Source organism: Penicillium soppii, assembly GCF_028829465.1.
Source record: "Penicillium soppii strain IBT 18220 chromosome Unknown utg000007l, whole genome shotgun sequence".
Classification (NCBI taxonomy): Eukaryota; Fungi; Ascomycota; class Eurotiomycetes; order Eurotiales; family Aspergillaceae; genus Penicillium; species Penicillium soppii.
The window spans coordinates 494300-521593 of record NW_026643237.1 but is presented as its reverse complement, the minus strand read 5'-3'; the positions used below and the strand labels follow the sequence as shown (position 1 = coordinate 521593).

At 49.6% G+C, this 27294-nt stretch overlaps 11 protein-coding genes across 11 annotated transcripts; 8 read left to right on the top strand and 3 right to left on the bottom strand.

The window, feature by feature from the left end:
* Window positions 1–197: 197 nt before the first annotated feature.
* On the top strand, window positions 198–848 carry N7529_009453 (RNA polymerase II mediator complex head subunit MED22; the record flags this gene model as incomplete). The annotated part of the gene is made up of 4 exons (XM_057244980.1): window positions 198–270; window positions 368–432; window positions 488–556; window positions 666–848. 4 exons carry the CDS (start codon window positions 198–200, stop codon window positions 846–848), a joined length of 390 nt encoding a protein of 129 aa, XP_057093243.1.
* A 423-nt stretch (window positions 849–1271) lies between these two features.
* On the top strand, window positions 1272–1991 carry N7529_009452 (dihydrofolate reductase; the record flags this gene model as incomplete). Its single annotated transcript, XM_057244979.1, has 1 exon — window positions 1272–1991. One exon carries the CDS (start codon window positions 1272–1274, stop codon window positions 1989–1991), a length of 720 nt encoding a protein of 239 aa, XP_057093242.1.
* Window positions 1992–2530: 539 nt separating this feature from the next.
* N7529_009451 (putative voltage-gated chloride channel (ClcA)) lies at window positions 2531–5372 on the bottom strand (the record flags this gene model as incomplete). Its single annotated transcript, XM_057244978.1, has 3 exons — window positions 2531–2689; window positions 2742–3128; window positions 3177–5372. 3 exons carry the CDS (start codon window positions 5370–5372, stop codon window positions 2531–2533), a joined length of 2742 nt encoding a protein of 913 aa, XP_057093241.1.
* Window positions 5373–7516: 2144 nt separating this feature from the next.
* N7529_009450 (SGNH/GDSL hydrolase family protein) lies at window positions 7517–8503 on the top strand (the record flags this gene model as incomplete). The annotated part of the gene is made up of 5 exons (XM_057244977.1): window positions 7517–7655; window positions 7706–7745; window positions 7791–7869; window positions 7928–8318; window positions 8370–8503. Coding segments are annotated over 5 exons (783 nt in total), but the record flags the coding sequence as incomplete, so codon positions are not given.
* A 793-nt stretch (window positions 8504–9296) lies between these two features.
* Window positions 9297–10916, top strand: N7529_009449 (uncharacterized protein; the record flags this gene model as incomplete). Its single annotated transcript, XM_057244976.1, has 1 exon — window positions 9297–10916. The coding sequence occupies one exon, from the start codon at window positions 9297–9299 to the stop codon at window positions 10914–10916; it is 1620 nt and encodes a 539-aa protein (XP_057093239.1).
* A 268-nt stretch (window positions 10917–11184) lies between these two features.
* N7529_009448 (thiamine phosphate synthase superfamily) lies at window positions 11185–14054 on the bottom strand (the record flags this gene model as incomplete). The annotated part of the gene is made up of 9 exons (XM_057244975.1): window positions 11185–11695; window positions 11750–11800; window positions 12215–12450; window positions 12498–12598; window positions 12649–13025; window positions 13078–13485; window positions 13531–13666; window positions 13716–13892; window positions 13955–14054. 9 exons carry the CDS (start codon window positions 14052–14054, stop codon window positions 11185–11187), a joined length of 2097 nt encoding a protein of 698 aa, XP_057093238.1.
* A 962-nt stretch (window positions 14055–15016) lies between these two features.
* N7529_009447 (translation initiation factor eIF5) lies at window positions 15017–16258 on the top strand (the record flags this gene model as incomplete). Its single annotated transcript, XM_057244974.1, has 1 exon — window positions 15017–16258. One exon carries the CDS (start codon window positions 15017–15019, stop codon window positions 16256–16258), a length of 1242 nt encoding a protein of 413 aa, XP_057093237.1.
* A 286-nt stretch (window positions 16259–16544) lies between these two features.
* N7529_009446 (uncharacterized protein) lies at window positions 16545–19928 on the bottom strand (the record flags this gene model as incomplete). Its single annotated transcript, XM_057244973.1, has 2 exons — window positions 16545–19838; window positions 19896–19928. 2 exons carry the CDS (start codon window positions 19926–19928, stop codon window positions 16545–16547), a joined length of 3327 nt encoding a protein of 1108 aa, XP_057093236.1.
* Window positions 19929–20519: 591 nt separating this feature from the next.
* Window positions 20520–23358, top strand: N7529_009445 (DNA ligase (ATP) CDC9; the record flags this gene model as incomplete). Its single annotated transcript, XM_057244972.1, has 4 exons — window positions 20520–20587; window positions 20688–22479; window positions 22530–22760; window positions 22813–23358. The coding sequence occupies 4 exons, from the start codon at window positions 20520–20522 to the stop codon at window positions 23356–23358; spliced, it is 2637 nt and encodes an 878-aa protein (XP_057093235.1).
* Window positions 23359–23918: 560 nt separating this feature from the next.
* Window positions 23919–26461, top strand: dppV (dipeptidyl peptidase DppV; the record flags this gene model as incomplete). Its single annotated transcript, XM_057244971.1, has 9 exons — window positions 23919–23983; window positions 24035–24086; window positions 24133–24371; window positions 24420–24598; window positions 24661–25442; window positions 25495–25717; window positions 25767–25999; window positions 26051–26262; window positions 26332–26461. The coding sequence occupies 9 exons, from the start codon at window positions 23919–23921 to the stop codon at window positions 26459–26461; spliced, it is 2115 nt and encodes a 704-aa protein (XP_057093234.1).
* Window positions 26462–26787: 326 nt separating this feature from the next.
* On the top strand, window positions 26788–27273 carry N7529_009443 (uncharacterized protein; the record flags this gene model as incomplete). The annotated part of the gene is made up of 1 exon (XM_057244970.1): window positions 26788–27273. One exon carries the CDS (start codon window positions 26788–26790, stop codon window positions 27271–27273), a length of 486 nt encoding a protein of 161 aa, XP_057093233.1.
* Window positions 27274–27294: the final 21 nt, after the last annotated feature.

The following is a 27294-nucleotide window of genomic DNA, read 5'->3' as shown; positions in this document are numbered from 1 at the left end:
TCCTGGCGCCATGCCACCTGTTAGATATATCAGTTTAGCGAATGAATTGTATTTTAATGCTACTCTCAGACGAAACCAGCAATGATCAGTAGCATAGCACAACCCTGAAAAGAAGAAAATGTATCTCTCTTGACCAATTTCGCATTCATCACCTCACCTCACCGCCCTCACGAGCTTATCCATCCGATCCGATATCAATGTTGGATTCTAATCCAAAAAAAGACGACACCCCAGAAATGGATTCCCAACCCACAGCGAAAGCGTTGCACAGTAAGCATATCCAGACCGATCAACGATCGAGCTTAAAGCCGTTTCAGCCATGTCTCCGCCACCCCGCACTATCCCCACTAATACGGCCATTCGGCAGATCGCATCAACACCAATGTCTCGCAGCTGCTGCAGCGATTCGAGAATATCATGGCCACAGCTACAGTGAGTCTTGTCCCGATTGTGGTCTTCCTCATTGAACCACCTAACACATACCCAGGTCGACAATCCAAGCTACACTTCCACAGCTGTCGAAACCTACCAGCTAGACGTGGAATCGACTGCGCTGGTAAGTTGATACAGTGCGCGACAGCAGAGAACATGCAATAGCATGGCATGAATCTGCTATCTCGTAATCATCTACAACGGCGTAAAATTGACATTCTGCTTTTGCGCAGATCCGTGCCGCAGAGGATATCCTCGGACTTACCCGTACCATGAAGGAAACCTGGCTCTTTGGCAAACTCGATACGCTGGGCGAAGATGAGCGTGATATTCAGCGTAGGGAGAAGCTTGAGGACGATGCGCAGGTCGTTAAGAGGGCTATCGATGGTGGGCTGTTGATGCCTAAGGAGAAATAAGTTTGTTTCTCCGATCTTTTCTCCCGCAATATGTTGCATATGAGCTATTTACCTAGGCTCCCGGCGTTTGTTCACCGTCGTTCGATACCTGCTATTCATTGCGTCTGGCGTTAAACGGAGGTTTCTTCGATTTATGTGGCGGTCTGGCTTCAAAAAGCAATTGGCTTGTCGTCAATGGTTTCTTCCAATTCTCCTTTCAGCGGGTTAGAATAAAGCTTGCAAAGATTCAATATTTAAATGCACTATATCATTTTGCTGCAATGCCATCTTCGCCCTCCAAATACCGAAGCAAAATAGATGCGGGGCGATAAGCCCGATAAACAATTTCGCGACGCGACTCCAAGTCATACTCGTGAACCCACCCCCACCTACACTTCTACTCAATTCTCAGACATCAATCTACAACCCTCAGCCAAACCCAAAATGCAGCCTCCCAAGCCATTAACGCTTATCGTGGCAACAACGCCCCTCTTCCCAGCCGGCGAAGAAACCACCCGCCTAGGCATCGGCCTGAAAGGCACACTTCCCTGGCCTCGCATCAAAACCGACATGTCGTTCTTCGCGCGCGTAACCTCGCGCCCGCCAACAGCCGGAAAAACCAACGCCATTATTATGGGCCGCAAAACATACGACTCGGTCCCTGCGTCGCTGCGTCCGCTCGCAAAGAGAATCAGCGTTGTTGTGTCGCGGGATACGAGCGGGTCTGTCAAAGAGGGTGTTCTGAAGGAACTTGAGAAGAGGAGGGAGAAAATTGCCACCAAGGCCGCGGAGGCTGCGGCGGTGTCTGGAAAGACTGAGAATGTCGAGCCTGTGACCGATGCGATTGTCGAGAGCAGTCTGGATGGTGCGCTGAGGGCGTTGGAGTCTAAGGCTGATGTTGGAAAGGTGTTTGTTATTGGTGGAGCGGAGATTTATAATGCTACGCTTGGGTTGGAGAGGGGGGTGAGGGTTGTTATGACGAATGTTGTCAGGAAGGATGGGGAACCGTTTGAGTGTGATACTTTCTTTCCGGTGGATTCGTTTGAGGGGTGGCGGGCTGCTAGTTCTGAGGAGGTTTCTGAGTGGGTTGGGGAGGAGGTTGATGGGCAGTGGAAGGACGATGGGGATGTTAAGGTCCAGATGGTTGGGTTTGAGAAGGTTTAGTTTTTGTTGATTGATCGAGGTATACGAGATAATAATTACTTAGCATTTGTGTTTAACCATGATATACAACTTAGAAGCCGCAAAAACCGGCCCTTGAGTCTTGATATGAAGAGCAGAAGAAAACTATGTTCATAAAACTAGCGAAGATGAACACCAATGAAAAGGCAAAGAAGAGAAATGACAGACTGCGTAACGTGCTATGTGTTTTGGGCATAAGAGGTGGCCTCGTTCTTGATCCACACTCTTTCTTCCCAGTTTTATCATATTCTTCCTGAACTTGACCAAGGATTTACACAGTGTACGGAATTGAAAGGTGGCTGCTTGGAGATACCCAGTATGTTCAATTTTTGTACCCACAGATCACTACAGACCCTCACATATATATGGTGATGCATAGTGCCAATGATGGATGATCTCACACGATATAGACAGATAATATAGACATAAATGAGACAATATGCAAGGCTATGCAGAAGTCATAAAAAGGTGCCTCAAAACGCCCGGCAATGCAAATATTACGGTAACAGAAAAGGCTATCGCTAGTCCTGATTTTCCTTCATAAATTTGACGAATGCCTTCTTGTGCACCAGTCCAGCATATTTACCCTTGTTGGTGACACATAGGTACCGCAATCCAAGCTTGGCGAAGCACTGGTAGACCAAATCAATAGGCGAATGGACATCGAGAGCGACCGGAGCCTGGGAAAAGTCAGAAAAGCCAAAAACATTTTAACGGGTCAGGTCAACATACTGGATCAATATAGCGGGTGAAATCCTCTTGCTCGACATCCTCGTAATCGCTGTCATAGATGGCCGTGGAGGCGTCCATGGCCATCAGACAGACTGTATTTTCTTCGTTGTCGCCGAGCGTGTCAAGCGCGTACTCCAGATCAGGCGCTGGGATGAGACCGGTTAGGGTTCCGTTGTACAGAATCGGTAGCCCGCTGTCTAATTCGCCGGCCATTAAGAGATGCTCTAGCTTTGCACGGAGATCTGTGGCGGCCACGTATGGTGATTCGGAGATATCGATCATGCGGTACTTCCGCACTGGTCGAACGATATCGCCTAGCTCGGCGTCTGATGTTGGCTGGAGTTTGCTGTCTAAGAACGGGTAGGAGTTCATGTCGGTAAGGAGGTCCTGCGAAGGGTTAGTATGTTGCGGTGATTGGGAGAGGGTGAGACTTACGTATATGCTGCGGGGTTCGATGGCATCTGCCGTCCATTTGGCGCAGAGGACAGACAGGGAGAAAGGAAGAACGTGGTTGAGACTTCCTGTCAGCTCAAAAAGAATTACTGCTAGTGTTACTGACAACCGAGTCACGCCGCACATGGTTGCTCCGGCCGCAATCAGTGCATATACGCCTGGAGTCACGCAGGACTCGATTCCAGCAACAGCTGGACAAGAGTCGAATAAGAAGAAGGTGGGGTGCTTGAGGGCCCAGTATTGGATCAAATGTCCAACAATTCGCCCCATCAGACCACCAACCACCATAGACGGCACGTAGATACCCGCAGGAACCTTGATACCGAATGTGATGATGGTCAGGAAACTCTTGATAACAAAGGCCACCATGAGATACTTGATGATATCGAGAATACCTTCTGCGCGTGGACACAGCCCCGTGCTCTCCACATCAGACTCGCAAGGACTGGCCAGCTCGAAGAGGAGTTCGGTGACCGGGAGTCTGGTGTATCGGTTCCAAAAGCTGACCAGGCCTGTCAGGAGAGCAACAAGGAAGACCTCGAGCATGGGCCACTTCTTGATGACTGGGATGCGGCGGAATGTCCGCGCCCACCAGTTGGAGGCTTTGATGAACAGCGCACCGGCTGCGCCGCCCATAATGCCAAGTGCGATGAAGATGAAGATCTCAAAGATCGCCCAGTCTGACAGATATCGTACCTCGAAGAGAACGATCTTGCCAGTTCCATAGGGGTTGAGGAATTTGAGGGACAGAGTCGCTGCGATGCAACAGAAGAATGTTCGGAAAAGTGTCTTGGGTGGGAAATAATAGCTGACTTCTTCTAAGCTAAAGAGGACGCCGCCAATCGGAGCACCAAAGGCAACAGCAACACCGCTAGCGGCACTGGCGCTCAATACTTCTCGTCGCTTACCATCGTTTTGGTTGTACTTGGCAAAAAGTCGACAGCAGATATTGCCCACGCATGTAGCAATATGAACGTATGGGCCTTCTTTGCCCAAGCTCAGACCAGAAGATACACTGAAGATCAATCCGATTGTTTTAACGACGAGGGTCCTCAACCCCATGTATCCATGAAGGACGAAACCACTGTTGATGACTTTGACTTCCGCAACTCCACTGCCAGCAGCAGAATAGTATATCATAGCCGGACGCGACGGTTTATTAGGCAAAGATCCATGCGGTGGTGGACTGGTATCTGTCTCCGAGAGAGGAGAGGCCATATCACCAAGACCGTTATTAGATTTTGTGCCACGCGAGTCCGCGCCGAGATTCTCATCAAGCGTAGCGAGCGAGATCGACGAAGGAACAACAGTCTTCGTGAGCAAAGTCAAAGCGCATGAGATGAGCGCCAAAAGCACAACCCAAAAGACAAACATGACAAAGTCAATCCACTGGGTATTCTCAGCCTGGAAGATCCCAGACCAAGACCGCCACGAATCACAGATTGGCTCCCCATCGCAGCAGCCCCGCCGGCCGCGGAAGTACTTCGTCGTGCAGAATCCCTCTTTCAGATCAAAGATCGAGCCTTCGGTAACATCAACGAAGTACGCAATCGCCGCCGTGATGCACCCGATCAAAGCAACGAGAATCCATCCCTGCGCACCGTCAAAAGCAGCAAGCAGTCGACCTCGAACATCCTTCCGCTGGCGGAGCAGTCGAAGCCGCGCTCCATCGGCAATACTATCGTGCACCCAGTCCGTAGAAGTAAACTGGTCGTACCACGTCCTCTCATCCAAAAATGAAGAAGCGGTGAGATTGTCTTTCGTAGACGGAGGAAGACTAGCAGGCCTACTACCACCATCTAAACTTCCCCGCCGACTCATCCGCTGCCCGACCGAGTTCGCACGACTGTGGTTGCGCGTCCGTCGCAGGCTGCCAGCTGCCAGAAGGTGGCGGAAGGAGTCCGGGCCCGGTCCGGCACCTGATATACCAGAGGTGCTGGTGTACGAGCGTCGCGGAGCTCGACGGTGCCCCTGAGCTGATGGGCCCAGTAGGCTGGTGGTTTCTGTTACTTCGAGGGGTGCATCGAGGGATTGGTACTCGGTGTGGGTTTCGGAGAGGTAGCTTTGGGATCGGCGGTAAGCTGATGGAGAGGGGGGAGCGGTTCGGGTGGTTTGTTCGCGCGTGGTTGGTTCGAAATTCTCTTCGCGAGAAGCGAACTTTGGTAGTGACCTGGGCATGCTGAGATGCCTTTACAATGGGGTATGCGGGGCTTGCAACGGTCAGTTCAGCACATGGTAGGAATGCCGAGATGCAAGATCCACTTCGGATGTAAAGATCATGCGAGTAAACAACTCACCAAGTTGCATACCTCTACATGTGTAGATGTTGAGATTTGAGATGCAAAACATATGAAATTTGGGAAAAAGAGTAAAGGAGAAAAGATGAGAGCAAAAGAGTTTCTGATGAGGTGTCTGATGAGGTGACCCCAGATGATCAATAACGCGTCAGGTGGATATCGGTGCTAACTCCACCGATCAGCAACCGTTCCAAGTCATTTTTTTGCTTATCCTTCATTTATTTATGTTCAATGCTCTTGAATGATCTTGATGATTTGATCGCGGCAGCATTCTTGCCCCGCGTTTTGCAGATCGGAGGATATAAAGCACTTGGTAGTGGCAAGGTTCTGTCATTAAACGGCCTGTGAATAATATACGGAGTATTGATATTTGATTTGATGGCAGGCAGCCACTTAGACGAGGCAACCTTGTTCACTCTGCGCTCAAGTCTACCATGTGCATATCATCGGAAAGGACTATTCCAGCTCATCTGACTGGATACTAATTTTGGAAGTGTATGCATTTGTCTTAAAGGGTCGTAATCAACACTGGAGCTAGTATAACACAGCTCGTGTTATGATATATCGACTAGGTTGAATTATCGACATTCTCAACATTCTCTTTGTCGCAGTAAATGAAAGGGGGTTTCGTAGATTCATCCAATCCCATCGGCATCTGATGCTGATCTCTTGGCATACTGTATGAAGTTCACGCCACTGTGAGGGGTTAGGTATGACTCGGAGAATGATGCTATAAAGTAAACAACAGCATCCTCTTTCGGTCACTATGAATACAACTGGCCCGAGGGTATAAGAGAAATCCAACAAGAGATAAGCTTTCGCTGCTGTCAAACGTCAAACGTTAGGGCGTGCATACATCGTAGATCGTATGTCGGAAGGTTCCGATACGTTGTCTATAGCTTTGGTTCCAGAATTGGTTATTCTAGGTCCAATAGCTTACTTCTATACATGATATGCATTATACATTGTTCTACAAAGCTCAAGATAGGAAAATGCCACACTCTGCAGCTCCCACAAGAGAAAGATCATGAATAATCCTATCAGCACAAAACTACTGCTTAGTCCAACATTTTCCTGTAACAGATCAAGCTTCTCGTCAAGAAAGAGATTCCTCAAATTGATAACACAATGAATAATATGTTTTGCATAAAAATGACTAACAACTTCAGCAGCCTGTTTGCACCAATGTAATTTCCTATCGAATGAAACAGATTGCGACATGATATAATCACGGAAACATACATTTGATGCGCGCTGTAGAACGAGACCGTGGTCGGTCAGACCCTTTGAAGCGATGATCCGGGGGTGAGTTCCTACCACACCGAGAAGTCTGGCTTCTATGTGAAGGTTTCGAGATTGCCAGGGATACAAGGATACTTCAGAATTGTTGGTTCATCAATCAAACCGATGAAGTTTTCATTACTGCGGTTGATGATCTCTGAAACTCCTGAGGGGTGATATCTGTGAATTCCTGCAGCGTTAATGTCGGACGTATTGTTTTGCTCGTCTGAGACCTTGGTGAAATCACACTATATTTGTGAGTCGATTGGGATAAGTCGAAGCTATTGCAACTTGCGTTGAATTCGATGTATCGGGCACTGTAATATAGCTCAAGTCCCGTGCAAAGTGCTTACAATGAGACTAAAAGAATGTATGGAAGAGATTATATCAATTGAATATAAGAAGCATGATTGACAAGCTTTTTGCTACGGTGTACTCCATAGCTTGGGGATGGATGCAGTCCGCGATGTAGTAAAGCTAGTGCAAACCATACAAACAATCACAAATAGCAAAACAATTGGTGGATAAATTATTCGTTTATCTAGAATTTCCTACGTGACAAATTTAACAGATTTAACAGATTCAATAGATTGCATTGGATCTTACCTAGAAAAGTCCTTTTATAACTAGTTGGTTCGAATGTGTTCAAGATCCACTTCCATTTTGTCCGCGGAGCGAATTCCCCCACTTGATTCTTTTTTATAACACTTGACTCCCCCAACTTCAGACAGTTAAATCATTTAGACTTGTATCATATTCACTATGGCTGACATTCAAGAGGTTTTCCAGCCATATGATCAATTTATCCTGTTTGGGGACTCCATCACACAAATGGGCAGCAACCAGGAGCTAGGATTTGCCTTTCTTGCTGCACTCCAAGAATGTAAGTCACTATTCAGCCCAAGAGTCAAATCTATTCTAATCAAACATAAGCCTACAGCCGGAGACTGGATGTGATCAATCGCGGCCTAGCGTAAGATCACCAACCCTTAGGACCGAATCATGCTAAAGACAACAGCGGATATTCAACCGCCCACGCCATCAAAGTCTTTGACAAGGTCTTCCCACCTCCACAAATTGCCAATGTGCGGTTGATGGTGAACAGCCCCGATTTCAATCTCCACTGCCCAAAAATGCTAACCTAAAGTCGGACAGACCATCTTCTTCGGTGCCAACGATGCATGCGTCCCAGGCCACGACCAGCATGTGCCCGTAGAGAAATACAAGGAAAACCTGAAAACAATCATCCAGCACCCAGCAACAGTCGCACAGAACCCGCACATCATTATTATCACTCCCCCTCCCGTCAATGAGTATCAATTGGAGGGCTTCGATGCTTCAAAGGGCAGCGCTCACCCCAGCCGAACAGCCATCCTGGCCAAGCAGTATGCAGCTGCTGCAAAGGAAGTCGGCGCGGCTCTCAATGTTCCAGTAGCGGATTTGTGGTCGGCTTTTACGAAATCCGCTGGTTGGCAAGCGGGACAACCGTTGATTGGGTCTCGCGATGCTCCGAATAATGAGACATTTGCTGGTCTTTTCACTGATGGTGCGTTGATATTTATACATATGATGTTTGTTGTGCTTACTTGTCATACAGGTTTACATCTGTCGCCCGCTGGTAATCGCATTGTCTACGATGAGATTATGAAGGTCATTGAAACCAATTGGCGGGATCAAACTCCGGATTTCCTTCCGATGGTGTTCCCTTCGTGGACTGAGGCACCGAAATGATCTGATTTAGCGGAATTTGTGAATTAATTGACTTGGCAATTTTTATCCAGCATCCGTGCTAGCGGGATCACTTGGAATAAGAGTACAGTTATAACATGTAAATATATATGTAAATACAATATTGTGTACACACGTGTATCAAGACAAGAACTTGAAGTATAAGAGTGAGTGGAGCAAAGCGGTCTAGCTCCTTTGGCCTCTTTAGCCTCCGCATACCACACGTTTCTAACGTTCACATTACTCTTCGTCAACATTACTTCCCAATAATAACTTCACGTCACCAACCTCGCCGTTTCCCGTTACTAAGCTCGCACTTTCCTCACACTTTGATCGCGTCTCGATCCTAACCCTCCAAATCTCTGCCGCTCGTCCCCCCGCTTATACGTCACAACATCGCTCTTCACGTCGCCACAAACCCTTGAACGCCTCGTCGACAACACCCCTCCTATTGATCTCTGATATCCCAGAACTCATTCCTTCTATCTGTGCCATCGTTGTTTGCCTACAAGAAATTCGTCGCTGGACATTTTGAACGAGCTACGGGATATCTGACCTTTGTGAACAGGGTGGACGGCCGGTGGGCCGTCTCACAGATTGCAGGAGGAAGGAGGTCATTGGAGAAAACAACCAGGAGCAACAATTAACGAAGCAGTCAATCGGAAGTGAGGCCTTTTGATTTCTAGCCCTTTGGGTGGAGTGACGAGTGACGAGTGACGACGGATATCGACCAACGTCAGTTTTGCTACTTCGTTCTTTTGTTTTCTTCCTCAATATCTGAACAAAACCACTGGCTATGGACGCACAGTACCCCTTTGCCTCGCGAGACGATATCTGGCGTGTTTTTGACGAGTTGAAGGAGCTACACATTGCCCAGTACGAGCAAGGAGAACGCCTCGCCCAGCTGGAGCGCCGTCGAGAGGAGGATGCCCGACTGAGAAGTCCCTGGGGCCCTGTTTCGCCTTTTCCGTCTTCAGTTGGTGCGATCAACCCTGGTAGTCCACCTTTGCCTTCCCGAATCAGCTCACCACTGAACAAGCCAGCCGCCACAGACCCCACTTTCCACTCTCCCCCAGACGCTTTCAAAGGCTTTGACCAGGGTCATACTTCTGCAATGGCTACTTCTACAGTGGGGTTTGATGGTTATGATGAGCCCAGACGGGGTGCTTCACGTGCAAATAGTGTCCGCTTTGACGAAAGTGCCATTCATGGATACGGCCAAGCCAGCCGCATTGGCAATGACCTTCCTTCTCGGACCGGTAGTGGACTAGGCTCTCATCCACTTCTTGAGCGCACTTTCTCACATCAGTCTGATGGTCGGCTCAGTTCGTCTGGCCACTCACATCAGTCTGCCCGAACTAACAGCCTACGCCTGAATACTGCCCGCCTGTCTGGGACTACACCTATCGAATCGCCTTTGATCCCGCCCCCTGGACTCTTTTTGCTGGGCCCGGTGCCGTCAATTATCCGTTGCTGGCTCACTGATCATTTCACGAATGACTCACTTCTCTATGCTGCCATTTGCTCGGGGTCTTACGTCTCAAGCGTGGGCCTTTCTATGATTCGCAGCTTTGACATGGAGGAAAAGATTGTGCGCGAGGACAATATGAAATACATAAAGCTTCCGGTATACCTTCCTGAAGCTCTGATTCATCCGTCTCCCTCGCGTCCCGGGACTCCTACCCACCAGGTTCCTGCGGTCACCGTTCGTTTTGTGGTTCGTGACGTTGAAGTCGCCGATAACTCCATTCAGATCATCATTGGAAGTGATGTTCTCCGCGCTCAAAATGCCGACATTTTGTTCTCTCAGGATAAACTTATCATGGTCGACAATGAGCATCAGCGCGTCTCGATTCCTCTTGTGCGCCCGGAGAAGGACACGGTCTTCAGGTCCCTCTGCACTTCACCCTGCACCCCCGGTTGTGGAGACTCGCTGTCATCTGGCGTTAACGAAGGGGCCCCCGTTGGCATCATTGGCCGACTCAGCAATATCCAGCGCCAGCCAACTTCTGCACCGCCAGCTCGTCCTGCCGAAAACGGCGACGCTCAAAGAACCAGACAAACCCTCCAAGCTCATGCACAGGCTGCCATTTCAAACGAGAACTGCTCTGTTGCTAGTATCACCCCGACCCCTGAGCCCCCCCAAAACGACATGCCAGCCTGGAGCTCTTGGCGCAACGCCAAAAAAACGCCCTCAACAACCCCGAAGACCGACAAGCGTGAAATGAAAGTCTTCCGAACTGGAGCTGGCAAGCACATTAACCCTGCAAGCTCAAATAATTCGGCTTCTGCCCCTGCCAGTGCCACCACTGAAAACGGCGACAAGTCTCTTCCTAGCGTCTCTCACCCGACCACGCCTTCGGGTGTCAATCCCATCGGTGGCGCGTCGGCCTTTCCATGGCTGAACCCGGTTTGACCCGGTTGTTGCAGCTGATCCAAGATGAAACAAACTAGGATCGGCTGTCTATGTTTGATTATCCCCGAATCTGGAACGATTGGGAATTACGACATGGAGACCGAGGGCAGAAGAGACAGACCGGCTTGCCTTTTCAAAGGATTCGATAGCGGACATGAGATATGAAATAAAGAAATCACCGCTACCTTCTACGGCCCCATAAAAAGTAAACCCACACTACCTACATCTAGCCTAATACCACCCCAACAGCCCAGCCTCACCGTCAAGTTCAAATCTTCGCCAACCCTCCCAAAGCCACCTTGGTACTCTCCTTCATCTCCTTAACAATCCCACTCACCCCCTTAAACCCCTCGCCCCCAGCATCCCCAAGAACCTCAAACAAAATACTCTCACTACTAGTAACAATAGCACCAGCATCCCGCAACCGCGCAAGCGCAACACCCCTCTCCTCAGCATTCATACTACTAACCCCATCAACAAGCACGTAAACCCTATGTCCGCGCGCAAGCAAATCAAGCGTCGTCTGCGTAATGCAGATATGCGTCTCGATACCGACGAGGATCACGTCCGTTGCTGCAGGCAGCGCAGATAGTAGTTCCGGCGTCGCCATCGAGAATAGCGTTTTGTCGATGTTTGCGCGGATCTGTAGGTCTGTGTTCTCGAGGTGATGCGATAGCTCGGAGACGGTGGGGCCTAGCTTGCTGCGGCTCTGCGTGCTTATGTACACGGGGATTTTGAGGGTTTGTGCGGCGCGCAGCATTTTGTCTGCTGTGGTTATGCTGGGCTTGGGTTAGTGGTTGGTTTGGTTGGGCGCAGGGAGGGAGGAGGCTTACAGGGAAGGGAATTCGTGGATCCCGCGGAATTTTTCCTGGATGTCGCAGATGCTGTGGGGGTTAGTTTTGTTTTGGGGTTGAAATGTTGGGTTCGTACAAGAGGGCTGGATTGCCTGCTTGGTGTTAGGTATATAAATAGCTGGGGGTTTGGGGTTGGTTGGGGGCCTTACGAATCCGGGATGCGCGTGGATTAGACATTGTGATGTGTTTTAGTGCCCTATATTGGAATTGAGGTTGATGTAATAGAGAAGTCGAGGAGAGAAGTCTAGGAGATAAATTTGAGATGAATAAGTAGCGGGGGATGCCGACGCGGGGAATCGGAGAAGAGATGCGGGGAACTGGCCGAGGAATATCTCATGGCTATGTTATATTGTTTGTTGCCATTCTACCGAAAATAAAATTGAAACTTTTGATATCTACAGCATAATTCGGTCACAAATCAATATCTATAACTCCACTTCATACACCTTAGCCCGGCCAGCAAACCAACCGTCATCGCCCTGTTTCGCGGCTGTGCGTATGGCATACAACTCATCAAGGAACGCAGGTACAAAGCTGCCAGGTCCGCGGACATAATCTTTCGACGCAGCGTTCTCCGCAGCGATCTCGTACATCAGAATACCAGACAGCACGGCGAGGAGTCTGTCTGAGCGGTGGGCAGCAAGGAAACAGCCGGAGATCGTACCGATAGCGCAACCAGTCTGGGACTTCAGTTAGATGGGTCATAATAAATACGTTGAAAACTTACTCCGGTGACTTGGCCGAGAAGTGGGTGACCGTTTTCGACAGCGATGACCCGCTCGCCATCACTGAGGTAGTCCGTGGCTCCAGTCATGAGCACGACGTTTCCTGGAACATGTCAGAAACCATCAAATCGCATAAATCTGAATACGACTCACGCTCTCTACGAGCCAAATCCCGCGCCAACGCTGCCTTCTGCTTCCCGTCCAGCGCACTCGGTCCGCTATCGACCCCGCGCTGCTGAACAGCACCACTGCCCCACACCTGTCGGATCTCGCCCTCATTACCCTTGATCAAATCGAAGTAACCACCGGCCATCAGCTGGGTGACTGCGTTGCGGCGGATTTGTGTCGCGGCCGCGCCCACAGGGTCGTAGATTACGGGATTGCCACGTTGATTGTAGGCGCTGATAGCTTTTAGGTAGTTCGGGACGCTGTCGCTGGTCAGGGTACCCATGTTGATTAATAGCGCGCCATCAAACTTGCACAGATCTGTGGCTTCGTCACCGTATGGTGACATTATGGGCGATGCGCCACTGGACATGGTTAGTACGTAGGTGGATCTGGGGTGGGTTGGTGATTGCTTACATGGAGAGAGCGACGTTGGCCACGAAGTTTGACACGACGAAGTTGATCATGTTGTGCACGAGGGGATGTGTTTTTACCACGTTGCGGACAATTTTGGGCACATCGTTCAGCAGGGCTTCTGTCTCGTTTGCGCGGGGGAAGTTGGCAGGCATGGCAAATCGGGGAGCGTTTGTGATTAGCTCGACGAAGTGTTCTGCAGATGCCTTGGGGTCTTCGGCTGCCACAATTGCACTGACGATTGCTACGCCGTCAAGTGCTTTCTTGGGGGATTTAGACTGGTAGATCACTCGCTGCACGTTGGTGTGGTTGATACCGCCGATGGAAACGGTGCCCACGGAGGAATCGCTAATTGCATCCAGTATGATTTGAGTGCCTGCTGTCCCGATGACGGACTTGGTGTTTGTTTTACTATGAATGGTTAGTTCTGAAGCTGGACAAGGGCGGGCGACTTACGTGGGTGTCGCAAACATAGTCCCAATTCCGATGTAGTCAGCGCCATCGGCGACGGCCTTTTTGGCCTCAGCTATTGTAGAAGTACTGATGCCGATGATGGCATCTTTAGGAAGGAGCTGCTTTGCTAGCTCGAATTCTTAAAAAAATATTAGTACGCATCTTTTGCGTGGAAGTTGGTAACGCACTCATATCATCTTGCCCAAGATGCACACCCTCGGCTCCAATAGCGAGAGCCACATCGACCCGGTCATTAATTAGTAGAGGAACATTGTACTTCTTGGTAATTTGGTGAAGTTTCCGCGCATTTTCCACGAGGGCATTGGTGTCATTGGATTTGTCCCGGTATTGCACCACCGTTACGCCTGCGGGGTTAGTCAAGTGGCCACATATGTACCTAGGTGGAAAGATTCGGAATAGCACTTACCCCCTTGGATGGCTTGTTCCACTACCGTACACAAATCCCGGCCTTTGAGGATGGCCGGAGTAGAGTCCGTCACCAGATATAGTGACAAGTCTACCGGCATGATGGAGGTTCCAGGATTTGCAAATTCCACCAAGTATGAAAGAATCCAAGGCTTAAATCGCAAAGAGAATCAACTGAAATGAGTGAATAAAGGCTCTATAAAGTTGTATGCCCGTACAATGTAAATATTAAAACAACGGACGAAGGTTGCGGTTGCCCGCGGTGGGGTTTTAAAGGTAAGGTTCGGTGTTCACGATGGTTCTACACCTTTGTTTTGATATACTGTTCTCTAGAGCCGACTCTCTGCTGTTTATACCCATGGATATAAAAAAATTGAAACAATCAAACCATTTGAAACATTTCACACAATCAACATCTTCCCACCCAAATATCTTCTTTCACAAGACTCACATGTTTCACACGGATTTACTCCGAGTTATCTCCGGCACGTGCCAGCTGACATAAACATGATTTGTCAAAAAAATCGGAAACTGTTTTTCTCTTCTTTCTTCTTCAACACACTCCACAGGCATCGACTCAACGAAGCCTTCTATCTTACTGCGTGGAATACATCTACGCTCTTACACTTTTATTTCCTGGTTAGTTTGGTATCGCCATCATCACTTTTCACCGTCCGCCAAAGGGTTCCCGACCTCTGACTCGGTTTCCCCAAAGAATCACAATCGGTCTCAGAAACCACCACGTTGAGAAGTTTCCTGCGAACTTGTCTATGTATTCGTCCTCCGTCCAAAATTTCGAACATCACCTGCCGCCCAAGCTGCAAACGTTTCGCTCGTCGGAACCTTGCAGCATACACCTTAGATCCTGTGGCTGAACCGGATCTATTCTAACATCCTTGTGACCATCTCTTGAGAAATCACAATTCTATACCAAACACAAAAAGAATAACTCGACACGCATGTCTTGTTACAGTCATAAAAATTTCCATTCAGACTCCCTCCCGCTACCTTTTACGCACATCGTTCCACTCTAGTGAACCATTCGCTCAATTAAACCGTCATCATGGTCACCGTCAACATTCGCCGGGATGTCACCGATCCCTTCTACCGCTATAAGATGGAGAAGCTCCAGTCCAAGGTCGAAGGCAAGGGCAACGGCATTAAGACCGTCATCGTCAACCTTGACTCGGTCGCCAAATCTCTGAGCCGTCCTCCCTCTTTCCTCATCAAGTACTTCGGTTTTGAGCTCGGTGCCCAGGCCAACGCTAAGCCTTCTGATGAGCGTTGGATCATTAACGGCTCCCACGATCCTTCCAAGCTCCAGGATTACCTCGATGGCTTTATCTCCAAGTTTGTGCTCTGCAAGAAGTGCAAGAACCCCGAGACCGATGTCACCATCAAAGATGACAAAATCACCTTGGATTGCAAGGCTTGCGGTCAGCGCTCTGACGTCGACCCTCGCCTTAAGCTGAGCACTTTCATTGTTCGCAACAACCCCAAGGGTGGCAAGAAGGAGAAGAAGAAGTCCCGTCGCGAACGCGAGAAGGAGAAGGCTGCCAACGGCGAAGATGCCAGCCCCGCTGATAGCAACAACTCCGAAGAGGATGCCGACGAGGCCCTCGAGGCCCACAGTGACGATGAAGTCACCCGCCAGGCTCAGGCCATCGAGGCTGAGGCTGAGATTGAAGATGACGAATGGGCCGTCGATGTATCCGAAGAAGCCGTGAAGGCTCGTGCCAAGGATCTCCCCGATGACCTTAAGCGCGCTCTCGTGCTTGAGAATGGCGACGACGAGGGTGCTGACGGTGGCTCCGCCTACGAGCAATTGGGCAGCTGGATTGTCGATACTGCCGCCGAAAAGGGTGATGTCACCCAAGTCGGCGATGTTGAGATCTACATGAAGGCCAAGGAATTCGGCATTGAGAGCAAGCACAAGACCTGCGCTGTGCTAGCGCAGAGCATCTTCGACGAGAAAATTGCCAAGCAAGTCGAGAGCCGTGCCGGTCTGCTCAAGAAGATGATCAGCTCCGACCGCCACGAGAAGGCCTTCCTCGGCGGTACTGAGCGCTTTGTCGGCGTGGACCACCCCGATCTGGTTGCTCAGATTCCCGCTATCCTGCTCGCCTACTATCAGAACGATCTCGTGTCTGAGGAAACCCTCAAGGCCTGGGGTGCTAAGACTAGCAAGAAGTACGTGGATGTCTCGATCAGCAAGAAAATCCACAAGGCTGCCAAGCCGTTCCTCGAGTGGCTTGAGACTGCTGAGAGCGACGAAGAGGAGGAGAGTGATGAGGAGAGCGAGTAAATGGTGGACGTTTACGCTATGTTCTTTGGCCGTCTGTTTTCTGGATTCATTTTTGGATCGAACTTGGATTCGCTTTGTAACTTCTGGACATTCCAATCTGTCCTAGGGATAGATCTGTTCCTCTATGTTTAGTAGCTGACCCATCGCCACTCCTTAGCTATACAAATATAGTCTTCACTGGATTTTCATTCATCGTAGTCAAGATCTATACAAACATACAATGTAAAGATCTACTTTTCACCATGCAATCAATATACACGTGTCTATTATCAACAAAAGCAAAACCCTAAAACACCACTTCGGCAAGTCTAAACTCTTCACCCTTCACATCACCACACTTCCCAGCACCTACTCCAACACGATGCCTCATAAAAACAAACCACGTCAAATCCCCATTCCATCCCTCCATAGCCCGAATAGCATCCTCAACCTCACCCCCAACGCCCCCCAAAGCCGCCACCCTCCCAGGCAAGAAATAATACTCAGGCCCAACAAACAAAACAACCCAATCACAAAGCACCTCACAAATCCGATCCCCAATCTCAAAAGGCAGCCGCACGTGCTCCAAAACCGTCATGAACAACGATACTAAAGCCCGCCACAGCCGATGATGCGACGTGAAGAATTTCGAGCCCGGCGTCGAAGGCGCCAATGCCAACGACGACGAAACAGCCATCTGCAGCCTTAATTCTGGCTCGTCCTGCAGTAGCGGCGCGGAGCGCGCGCGCCGCTTGTTCGCGGCTTCCGCGTCTTGTCGCACTTTCCCCCACACGCGCCGGTACAGTCTTTCCCAGCGCGGGAAGTCAGCTTCGATGCGTGTGGACATGAAATCGCCGGCGCCTTTGCACATGCTTTCGATTGCGGAGATGGCGGTTACTGTGACGAAGGTTTCTTCTTGGTGGTCTGGTTGGGGGTCTTCTTGGTTGGAGAGGTTTGTTGAGAGCTTGGTTGGTTGGGAAGAGGGGAAGATGATGCGGCTGGCGACTGTTGGCCAGAGGTCGTTGATTAGGGGTAGGAAAGTGGTTTCGTTTTTGGAGAGGGCGGGAAGGATGTCGATTAGGATTGAGAGGAGGGACCGGCGGAGGTAGGGTGATGGGGAGCTTAGGTGGGAGGGGATTGACTTGACGATGTGGAGGAGGAGAATGTGGGTTTTGCTGAGTGGTTTTTCGGTGTCTTCTGGTTCTTTTGGAGGGGGAGGGGGTTCGTCGGAGTCGACTTGATTGAGGAGTTCTTCGATTGAGGGCTCTGGGGGTGGTTTTTCGTAGGTTTCGGACCATGGTTTCTTTGGGTGGGAGATTACTTGGTCTTCTGAGTCGTGTTGGATGCGCTTGGCTTTGCGGTTGGCGATGTCGGCCGCTATGCTTGAGATAGAGAGGTGTTGGTATTGCGATTTGCGGGTATCGTGGGAGTGGTGTTTGCCATCGTCGATTGTAAGCAGTGATGGTTTTTTGGCACCCTCTTCCACAACTGCGGCGAGGGTCTTGAACATCGTCTCCACCAGCTTGGGGTAGCCGTGGTATAGGTCCAAGATACCAAAGATCGAGTCAACTAGATCATCCAGATATGGGATCAAGCGCGCACCACAAAGCTTGACCATCATGAAGAGGACCTGTGGGGGATATGGTGATACGTCGAAGGTATTGAGCTTCAAAGACACCGAGTTCACAAGGTAGTCCACGTTTTCTATAATCATAGAGCTGGTGTCTGTGTAGTTACATGCGCTGGTCAAGATATTGAGGCAGGTCATGGCATGGCGCTGAAGGTTGGGATTTTGCGACGCCAGTAGCTGCAAAGTTGGATAAAGGGCGTCCATAAGCTCAGGTCGGAAAGCTTCTCCCTGTTGGTGAGCTTGCAAGGCTACAGACTCCAATGCAAGTGCTAATGTACGCCAGTCACCTGAGCCATCTGATGGCAGCTCGTTCAAAATATTCAACGAGATGTAGTACAGCTCTTCAATCATTCCGCCGCGAGCAGATGAAATGGACCCTTCAACTTCATCTAGAGAAATGAAATCGTCGAAGCTAGCCGTGGCTGTTGTGCTATCCCGCAAGAAAGTCATAGCTAGCCAGAAGGGCGCAATTGCAGAATCGCTTGAGATTGTGTGCATGCGATTGACAATTGAGCGAGTTATCTCATTTCCAGACTCAGATAAATTTAATCTTGTGATCATTGATCGGAGATCTCTGAGAGTCTGCTGTTGGCTTTGGTGTTCAAGGATGATTGGTGGGAAGGATTTAGATCGACCGTCTATGTTGAGCACCTCCCAATTGATATTTGCGTCCATCGAAGCAAGTGGCTGGAGAGCGTTGGTACTTTGCTTGACCACGGCCCCGACACTATCACACAGTCCAGATGCCAGGCTAGTGGTCAGAAGATCTGACCCAGATTGAACCTGAGACAAGACCTGAAAGACAGTCGAAATTTGACGGAGCCCCCATTGCTTGGCTGTTTCGTCGTTGCCTTGCATGATTCGAGGGAAGGAGGTGAGCCATGTATGTAGCGATTCCTTTAACGAATCTAGCACCGACGGGTACGTCGTGGCAAGGTGTGTCACATTTTGGTATGCCTCATTGGTCCCCTCATCCTCTTTATCCGCCAACACAACGACAGTTTCAACCATCATTGGGAGTGAATCTGCAAGACTAGTCTGGCATTCTTCGATGACCATCAAACACAGCTCCAGGATGGCAGACTGTACTTCCGGTCGTTGATGGCGGCGAACCTGGATCACATTGGCCAAAGCTAGCTTTATTTGTGTTGTAGTGGCCTTCAACCAAGATTCGTCCAATGCCATTTTGTCGCTGTCCAGCTCTGGTGGGGAAGATTCCGAAACCACCCGATCATTAAGCACAGCTCTTAGAAGCTCTGTGAGAATCTGCAAAGAAACCTGAAGTAGCTTGTATGATCTGCGGGTTTGTGTCGTGGGCCTCAAAACCTTCGCCAGTGCCGATACAGTCCGGGGCATGATGCTGGCGAGCACCACGCGGTCTGTGACGCGAGCATAAAGAGCTTGCAAAGCGTTGGCGGCCGATATACAGAGCTCATCAGATCTATCATCGACTATTCCTTCAAGCAAGATATATACCGTCTGATCAACGACTGTCGCCGTGCCGATCTCATGATAAATTGTTCGCTCGGCAGTGGGACCTTTCAAAGCTGTGAAGATGGCAGTGAGGCAGTCAAACCCAGCGATACAGAGCTCCTCCGAGACTCTAGGTTTTGGCAATTGCTTCTCTTCTGCTTTACCCGGAGATCCCCCCACGATAAGCGTCAACAAAATTATGAGTTGCTTGCCCATCGCCGGGGACAGCCGTTGCCGCCATCCATTTGCAACCAATATCCGCAAACAATGTACGGCGGCTTCCAAGCATCGCGCGGGTAATCTTTGGGTCTCATTAAATATGTGTGATAGTGGGAAGAATGCGTATTCAGCCAGCTTCTCGTCCAATGTGTTGTTCGCCGCGAGTTCCTTCAAACAGTTGTGCACGGGTTCAAGTACCTTGTAAACCTCGGTGGCGGAAGCCTGATTTCCTCGGAAACGTAATCCAACAGAGCTAAGCTCGACACATGGCGCTCGAAGCTATTCAGGCATTAGCACTATGCTCAGTTGTCAAGAGACGCATCAAGCCAATCATACCTGCTTGAATGATTCCTGCCGGAGGTTGTCCATTGCAGCTGTTCAACACTTAGCAGCGTCGGGGGTGCAAAGTGGTCAGCTAGATGGCAAACAGTATAATATCAGATTATTTGAACTCCGACCTCATTGTAAACAGCTTGAGCAGACCAAGATCGAAAGACGGCGGGACTGCATCACATAAACCGTACCGCCTTATGTATTGCCGGGAGAATAAAGCGGTGGAACCAGTATTATCTTAATCGGGTAAGATGACGATACACGTGATTATCCACTAGCGCGTTGAGGCGCGTTGGAGATCCCGACAGCTGCCTACAACCAAGGGTAGAGACGAGTGCTGCCTTGGGTATGTCAATTGCGGATTTGGTCTGCTGAGACTATTTATTGGGCTAATTTTCGCACTTAATCTGACCCTCAAGGGATACGTCTATGCGTATATTGCGGATTTCAGAGCTTGCGCCTTTATCGCTCTTGCGATCGACACCGAGCATCTGCATTGGTTTGGGACGCGATTTAAGGTTACCGTCCACATCAACCTTGCGACTACAATCCGCTTCAATATTTAATTACGCACCAACTCAGCGAAATTATCTTTTGAGCAGCTTTTCCACATCACCCTCGCGAATTATGGCTGACGAAAAGCGCGAAAAGCAAGCTACCCTGGGGTATGTTAAGGACGGACAGCAGACTATCGGGTGCGTGGGCGTTTTTTGATGGCGCATGCGTTCTTTGGTCTTGGAACTTGTTGGATTGATTTTTGGATCACTCGGCTAACGCGTTGTTATCGTTTCACAGGAGGTTCTTCGGTTCCAATGCCAATCAACCACCGAAGAAACAGACTACATTAGCTTTTGGCGGGAAAAGACAGCGAGAAAGTAGTGGTGCTGCCGACGCAGAGATCAAGGAAACTACAGAGGATGTTAAAACGGAAGTCAAACCCGATGCCGACACAGCAGAAGCTCCTGTTTCCAACGGTGCCTCTCCCACAAAACGCATAAAGCGAGAAAAGAGCGCCGAGGCGGATGAAAGCGACGGATCTGATATTCAGCCTGTTTCTAAGCGCCGAAGGAAGGCGTCGGCCGAATCATCGCCATCTGTTAAGAAGCAAACACCTTCCCCGAAAAAGCCAACGGCTACGAAGCCCAAGGTTGAATCGCCATCACCAATGCCGGCTGCGAAGAAGACCCAAGAAGTAAAATTTGAGGAAAAGTCGCCATCGCCAGAGGAGGAAAAAGAACTATCAGAGAGCGAGGAAGAGGAAGACCTTGAACCTGAGGCCAAGAAGAAGTCGATCGAGAAGTTCCAGGCCAAACTAAAAGGATCTGGTAAAGACCCATACCCGGACTGGAAAGCAGGTGATCCTGTACCGTACGCTGCGCTATGCACTACCTTCTCCTTGATTGAAATGACTAGAAAGCGTCTGGAGATCACAGACCACTGTTCCCTCTTCCTTCGACAAGTTCTACGTCTAACCCCTGCCGATTTCCTCCCTACTGTCCAACTCATGATCAACAAATTGGCCGCAGATTACGCGGGAATTGAACTCGGCATTGGAGAGTCACTGATTATGAAGGCCATTGGCGAATGTACTGGCCGCAGCCTTGCTATAATTAAAGCCGACCAGCGGGAAATTGGAGACCTGGGACTGGTAGCTGCTAAAAGCAGGTCGAACCAGCCTACCATGTTCAAGCCCAAAGCTTTGACTGTTCGGGGTGTCCATGCAGGCTTATTAGGAATCGCCCAGGTCCAGGGCCATGGATCCCAGGATAAGAAGATTTCAGGAATCAAGAAACTGCTGTCTGCGGCAGACGCCGACGCTACTGGCAAGGGAGGCAAGGGCATCGACATCACTGAGAACAAAGGCGGACCAAGCGAAGCCAAGTTCATTGTTCGCTTCCTGGAAGGAAAGTTGAGATTGGGACTTGCAGAAAAGACAGTACTTGTTGCTGTCTCTCGTGCAGTTCTGGCCCACGAGGCCGAATCAAGCGGTAATAAGATGCCGTCGACGGAGCAGATGGTGGCGGGAGAAAATATATTCAAGTCCGTCTACAGCGAGCTGCCGGCTTATGAAGTCATTATTCCTGCAATGCTTGAGCACGGTCTCTCTAAGCTCCCTGAAATCTGCAAACTCCAGCCCGGAATCCCTATCAAGCCCATGCTTGCCAAACCAACCAAGTCTATTACTGAAGTCCTCGACCGATTTGAAGGCAAAGAGTTCACATGCGAATATAAGTATGACGGAGAAAGAGCCCAGATCCATTTTGTGTCGCCTGATGCGATCGACCAATTCCCTGGAGCTTTGGCCACATTACAGAAAGACAACAAGGGACTTTCTTCAATCTTCTCCCGCAATTCGGAAGATCTTTCGAAGAAATATCCCGACGTTCTGGGCAAGCTTGACACTTGGGTGAAGAACGACGTGAAGAGCTTTGTTCTGGACTGCGAGACGGTTGCATGGGACATGGAAAACAAAAAGGTTCTTCCGTTCCAGCAATTGATGACCCGTAAACGTAAGGACGTGAAGGCCGAAGATGTTAAGGTCAAAGTTTGCGTATACGCCTTCGATTTGCTGTTTTTCAATGGAGAGGTAAGAGTATCCGATTATTTATCGAGCTCATTTTACTGACTTTGTAACAGCCTTGCGTAAAGAAGTCCCTCCGAGAACGTCGGGAGCTTATGCACGAATGCTTCCAACCCGTTGAGGGCGAGTTCCAGTTTGCCCAATATGGCAACTCCAATGTCCTTGATGAGATCCAAGAATTGCTCGAGGCCAGTGTCAAGGCCTCTTGTGAGGGTCTGATGGTGAAAATGCTGGACACGGCCGAGAGTGGCTATGAGCCTAGCAAGCGCAGTCGCAACTGGCTGAAGGTAGGATTTCTTAGATACGCACCTGGTCTGGCTCTTGCTCACTTCTACATAGGTCAAAAAAGATTACCTCGCTGGTGTTGGTGACTCCCTGGATCTTGTTGTCCTTGGTGCCTACCATGGCCGTGGAAAACGTACTTCGGTCTACGGTGCCTTCCTTCTCGCTGCCTACAACCCCAACAGTGACACATATGAGACCATCTGTAACATTGGTACTGGTTTCTCCGAGGTGCTCCTCGAGGAGCTCCACTCCACGCTAGTACCCCTCGTCATTGACCGCCCAAAGCCCTTCTACACACACTCTTCTGTCCCCAAGGACCAACCCGATGTCTGGTTTGAGCCAAGACTGGTATGGGAGGTGAAGACAGCAGATCTAACTCTCAGTCCCCGTTACCAAGCCGCCGCCGATGAGTTCCAAGGAACAACCGACGCTGGAAAGGGTGTGTCTCTGCGTTTCCCGCGTTATATCAAATCTCGTGATGACAAGAAGCCAGATGAGGCCACCACCACCCGTGCCGTGGCTGAGATGTATCGGAAACAAGAAGCAGTTACCAAGGAGACCTCGGGCAAGGGAGGTGTGGACGATGACTTTGAGTATTGAAGCGATTCCGTCACTATAGCGTGCAATTCAATCATTGGATGGTTTTTATGTCTCAGTTGCTCTTTCCAATAATCGCACCATTGCCCAGATGGGGCGCGTCATTAGAGCTTACCGTGGTGCCACTCGTAGAATCGCGCCCCCGCCAGATCTTGTACAACACGCGGAGCAACATTACATTACTATATATCACTCCGCCTAAGCCAATATACTCAAACCCTAGAATTATGCCAATGCTGATGGGCGCCCCCAAGCCCGGATATCAACGGGGTTAACAGCGGACTCCGGGATGCTTGGCGCTGCAACCCAAGCAGCCGATCGCTGCGCGGACCTTGCCTCCGCCTTCACTAGTCCACAGCACGCCTTACTAGTGTCTTGGACACAACGGATAACAAGACTTGCCGTGAAATAACATCATGCATATCTGTCTTGGCGTTGAGGAATGTAACATGCCCCCCTTCGGGAAACTGCCGATGCCTCCGAGCGCCTGCCATTTATATTGCGGCAATGCCTGTGCATGTTGATTAGCTCTCTCCACGTTTTCCCTGAGCTGTGCTTAGAATATGCGCACATTCCAATGGTCGGCCTTCGGGTCGTTGGTGATTTCGGCAGTGGCTCTAACTCCGAAGTTGGTAGTGATCGGCCATGTTTATCTGCCTTTTTGCTGATCGCTTTGTAGAGAACTCATTGCTGCTCCGAGACGGAGTGAGGCTGTTCCCAATCCATCGGGAGTAAGTCGAATTAATGTGGTCGTTTACTGCTATTAACGAAGTGTAGGAAGTCGCACTGTTTTCCACTTCTGAGTACTCATGGGATACCCATGCCACATCTTCGTGGTGGAGTTTGCTAGATCTGAAGACTGGAAAAGTTACTCAGCTTACCAATGACACCAATGTCTCTGAGTTGATTTGGTCCGGGTCTAGTGACTCGGGTCTTCTGTACATCAACGGCACTAATGCCGAGATTCCCGGAGGTGTGGAGATCTGGGTATCAGATACCTCTAGTTTCACCAAATCGTGAGTTCCCATGCATGTGTGGATGATCAATTGCTAAATTTTGCTCAGTGCGTACAAGGCAGCTTCATTGCCAGCACCGCTGTCTGGTCTCAAGACAGCGATCACCAAATCTGGCGATATCAACTTCTTGGTATACGGAGAGTCCTATGCTAATGGAACCGCCTATAACGAGGAGCTGGCTGTCACGCCTTTGAGCTCTGCCCGCATCTACGACAGCATCTACGTTCGTCACTGGGACTACTGGCTGACCACGCGATTCAATGCTATCTTCTCTGGCACCCTGCACAAGAAGAGAGCCGGACAGGAGCCGCCGCTAGCTATACTTCTAACGGAGCTCTGAAGAACCTAGTCGCAGGGGTCAAGAACCTTGAGTCTCCATATCCTCCATTCGGCGATTCGTCTGACTATGACATCTCTGCCGATGGAAAATGGGTCGCGTTCAAGAGCAAGGCCCCTGAATTGCCGCGTGCAAACAACACTGCTTCCTATATCTACCTCGCGCCTCACGATGGGTCAAAGAAGGCCGTCGCGATCAATGGTCCTGAAAGCCCCGGTACACCGAAAGATATAAAGGGTGACTCGAGCAGCCCTGTCTTCTCTCCGGATGGCCGTCGCATCGCATATCTTCAAATGGAGGATGTTGCTTACGAGGCGGACCGTCGTACTGTTTACGTTTACACCCTCCAATCAAAAGAGACAATTCGCACATTAGCCAAGGACTGGGACCGGTCACCAAGCGCCATCAAGTGGACTGCTGACGGCAAGAACTTGGTTTTGAACACCGAGGACCTTGCGCGCTCTCGACTCTTCTTGTTGCCCGCTAATGCTGACAATGACTTTAAGCCCAAGAATTTCACCGACGGCGGCTCTGTCGCTGCTTACTATAGCCTGCCCAATGGTGAATTTTTGGTTTCTGGTTCTGCCATCTGGACTAGTCGCGTTGTATACACCGCGAAGCCAGGAAAGGGTATTACTGGACTTGTCTTCTCGGCCAACGCTGTTGACGCTGCATTGAAGGATTTGGGGCCGTCAGATATCAGCGAGTTTTACTACAAGGGCAACTGGACAGATGTGAGCCTGCGATTCTGGTTTCTTATTCAATAGTATCATGCTAACGTTATAGATTCATTCCTGGATCATCTACCCCTCAAACTTTGACAAGTCAAAGAAATACCCGCTTTTGTACTATATCCACGGTGGTCCCCAGGGCGCTTGGGCTGATTCCTGGAGTACTCGCTGGAACTACAAGGTCTTCGCTGATCAAGGATATGTGGTCGTTGCACCAAACCCAACTGGTAGCACTGGATTTGGAGATAAATTGACTGATGCGATCGCCAACAACTGGGGTATGTCACGATCACCATCGCTGTGATTTCACTTTCTCACAATCCACAGGTAGCTACCCTTACGATGACTTGGTGAAGGGCTGGGAATATGTCCGCGACAATTTTGACTTCATCGACACTGATCGCGGTGTGGCTGCCGGCGCTAGTTATGGTGGATTCATGATCAACTGGATTCAGGGTAACCCCTTGGGCCGCAAATTTAAGGCTCTGGTTAGCCACGACGGAACATTCGTTGCCGATGCAAAGATCTCGACAGAAGAACTTTGGTTCATGGAGCACGAGGTAAGTACCATAATCCATCTCTATGATATCTTAACACTGACATTTTCCAAGTTCAACGGCACTTTCTGGGACAACCGCGATAACTACCGCCGCTGGGATCCATCAGCTCCTGAGCACATCCTGCAATTCGATACTCCCCAGCTGATCGTCCACAGCTCAAAGGACTACCGACTTCCCGAGTCTGAAGGACTGGCCTTGTTCAATGTCTTGCAGGAGCGTGGTGTTCCTAGCCGACTCCTGAATTTCCCTGATGAGAACCATTGGTAAGCTCAATAGCATTTTTCCTGGTTCTTTATGATCGTTTTGGGCTAACTCAATGGCTTTGTGTATAGGGTTGTTAATAAGGAGAACAGTCTTGTCTGGCATCAGCAGGTTCTGGGATGGCTTAACCACTACTCTGGATCTAAGGGCTCTGTCAGCTTGGATGATACGATAATTCCAGTTGTGGACTATGATCCTTGATGGGTCAAAATCCCGTCATCTCATTTGGTTTCAGGTATAAATACACCTATCGGTATCTTACATATTATGTCTCACTGCCAATTCATTTTAAAGATCTTTAATATGCCTTCATTTGGCTTGTGCTTTGTATAATGACGTTCTGTGGAAGTTGCTAGAGTGCAGATATAAATCCAGAAAGAAGAGTATTGGTTTTCGTAGCGAACATCAACTTTCTACTTGTATTTGCACATGGGCTTTCCCCTTCCTCTTCCCACTATCTTTGCGTCTTCTTTTCAAATTTCATCAACCATTTCATCAATCATTGATCTTTTCATCGCGTCATCAGGATGCCTTCTGGAAGCAAGAGCAAGAAGAAGGGTACGTCTGATCATCTGTCACCTCACCCATCTTCTTCCCTCATCAGGAAGAACCTCAAAAGACCATTCGTCGAGCAATCTAACACTGTTTCAGCGGTGCTTCGCAAGTCTGAATTTTCAAGCGGCCCTAGTTCCGTAGCACCAAGTGAGTACTGGGATCTATTCACGCTTCACAACTCACTTGTGGACTTTCACGCGTTTCAAGACGCGCCTCTGTATGGCTCTATTTTGTGTCACTATTCTAACTCTGATTTCTTCAACTCAGCTATCAAGTCGGAGCTGGCAACCCCCGATTCATTCATCAAATTTGAAGAAGAAGAAGAAGAAGAAGAAGAAGAAGAAGGAGACTCCTCCTTGCCGATCTTCCGTTTACTTTTTCGTCCCCTTTTCAATCTGAATCTATCGTGGATCATTCTACCTTACAAATGGATCTCAATCCTGAGACTATGGGCCTGAAAAAAATTCCCTGCAACGAAG